This window comes from Mustela nigripes, chromosome 1, assembly GCF_022355385.1.
Source record: "Mustela nigripes isolate SB6536 chromosome 1, MUSNIG.SB6536, whole genome shotgun sequence".
Taxonomy (NCBI): Eukaryota; Metazoa; Chordata; class Mammalia; order Carnivora; family Mustelidae; genus Mustela; species Mustela nigripes.
This window is the reverse complement of record NC_081557.1, coordinates 263,798,836-263,799,886: the sequence shown is the minus strand read 5'-3', so window position 1 is coordinate 263,799,886 and position 1,051 is coordinate 263,798,836. Positions and strand designations below refer to the sequence as shown.

General features: G+C 77.6%; 1 protein-coding gene across 2 annotated transcripts in view; it reads left to right on the top strand.

The window, feature by feature from the left end:
* The first annotated feature begins 338 nt into the window (after window positions 1-338).
* The window catches only part of NUP54 (nucleoporin 54), a 35,902-nt gene continuing 35,189 nt past the window's right edge, over window positions 339-1,051 (top strand). The window contains exon 1 of one of the 2 annotated variants that reach the window (XM_059385366.1): window positions 339-476. In XM_059385366.1, the coding sequence (XP_059241349.1) occupies window positions 410-476 (67 nt within the window). In that variant the 5' untranslated portion in view covers window positions 339-409. The remainder of the gene's footprint in view (window positions 477-1,051) is intronic. The other variant, XM_059385371.1, reaches the window with a different exon arrangement.

Here is a 1,051-nt window from a genome sequence, read left to right as displayed (position 1 = left end):
GAGCCTCCGTGAGTCTTAGCATCCGCCCTGTACCCTCCGCCACGGAGGTGAGGCCGCGGCCTTCCTCTCCGTCCTCATCACACTCCTACTCAACCTCCCGCACATGCTTCCACGGGGCCTCCCTACCGCCGCACTTAGGGGCTTCCGCACCGCACGCCCCGCCGACTCCCAGCTCTCGCCCGCGGCTGAGACGCCCCCGGCCACGCAGAGCCCCGAAGCCCCCGGAAGCCGGCGGCGCGTTCCCGCCCCCGCGCCCCCGCCGCGTGCGCCCTTCCGGCGTTCCGGCCTCGGAGGCTGGGCCCGAAAAGAGGCGGAACTCCCTAGTCCGAGGGCGGTTTCCCCGCGGGACTGAAAAGCGGAGTGCACCGGATGTCGCGGGAGCAGAGTCTCGGTCCCCTGCTCCCGCGACATGGCTTTCAACTTTGGGGCTCCTGCGGGCACCTCCGGCACCGCTGCAGCCACTGCGGCGCCCGCGGGTGAGTGAGCCTCTCGGACCTTCTCCCGGGGAGGAAGGGAGGCCTCCGGTCCACCCCCTCGGTCCGAGATGCTCCGGGTGGCGGGTCGAGGGGGAGGGGGAGGGGGAGGCTTCGGCCGCTCGGGGGGTTTCGTGCTTCGGGGAAGGGCGGGCGGCGGCAGAGCGGGCCCGGGCGACTCCTGAGGGGGCCGCGGGGGCTTCGAGGCGCAGCCCGGGTCGTGGGCCCGGTCCTCCCTCGGCTCGCTTCCGGCCGCCGGGAGCCCTCCCGGGAGACTCTGGGGGCGGCTCCTCTTTGCCGCCGCGGGAGACCCGCCCTGTCCTCCTCCCCTCAGCCGCGGGGCCCCGCTCGGCCCGGCTCGGCCCCGGCTCGGCCCCGGCTCGGCCCCGGCTCGGCCCCGGCTCGGCCCCGCTCGGCCCGGCTCGGCCCCGGCTCGGCCCCCGCTCGGCCCCGGCTCGGCCCCCGGCTCGGTCCCGGCTGGCCCCGCTTGGCCCGGCTCGGCCCCGGCTCGGCCCCGGCTCGGCCCCCGGCTCGGTCCCGGCTCGGCCCCCGGCTCGGCCCCCGGCTCGGTCCCGGCT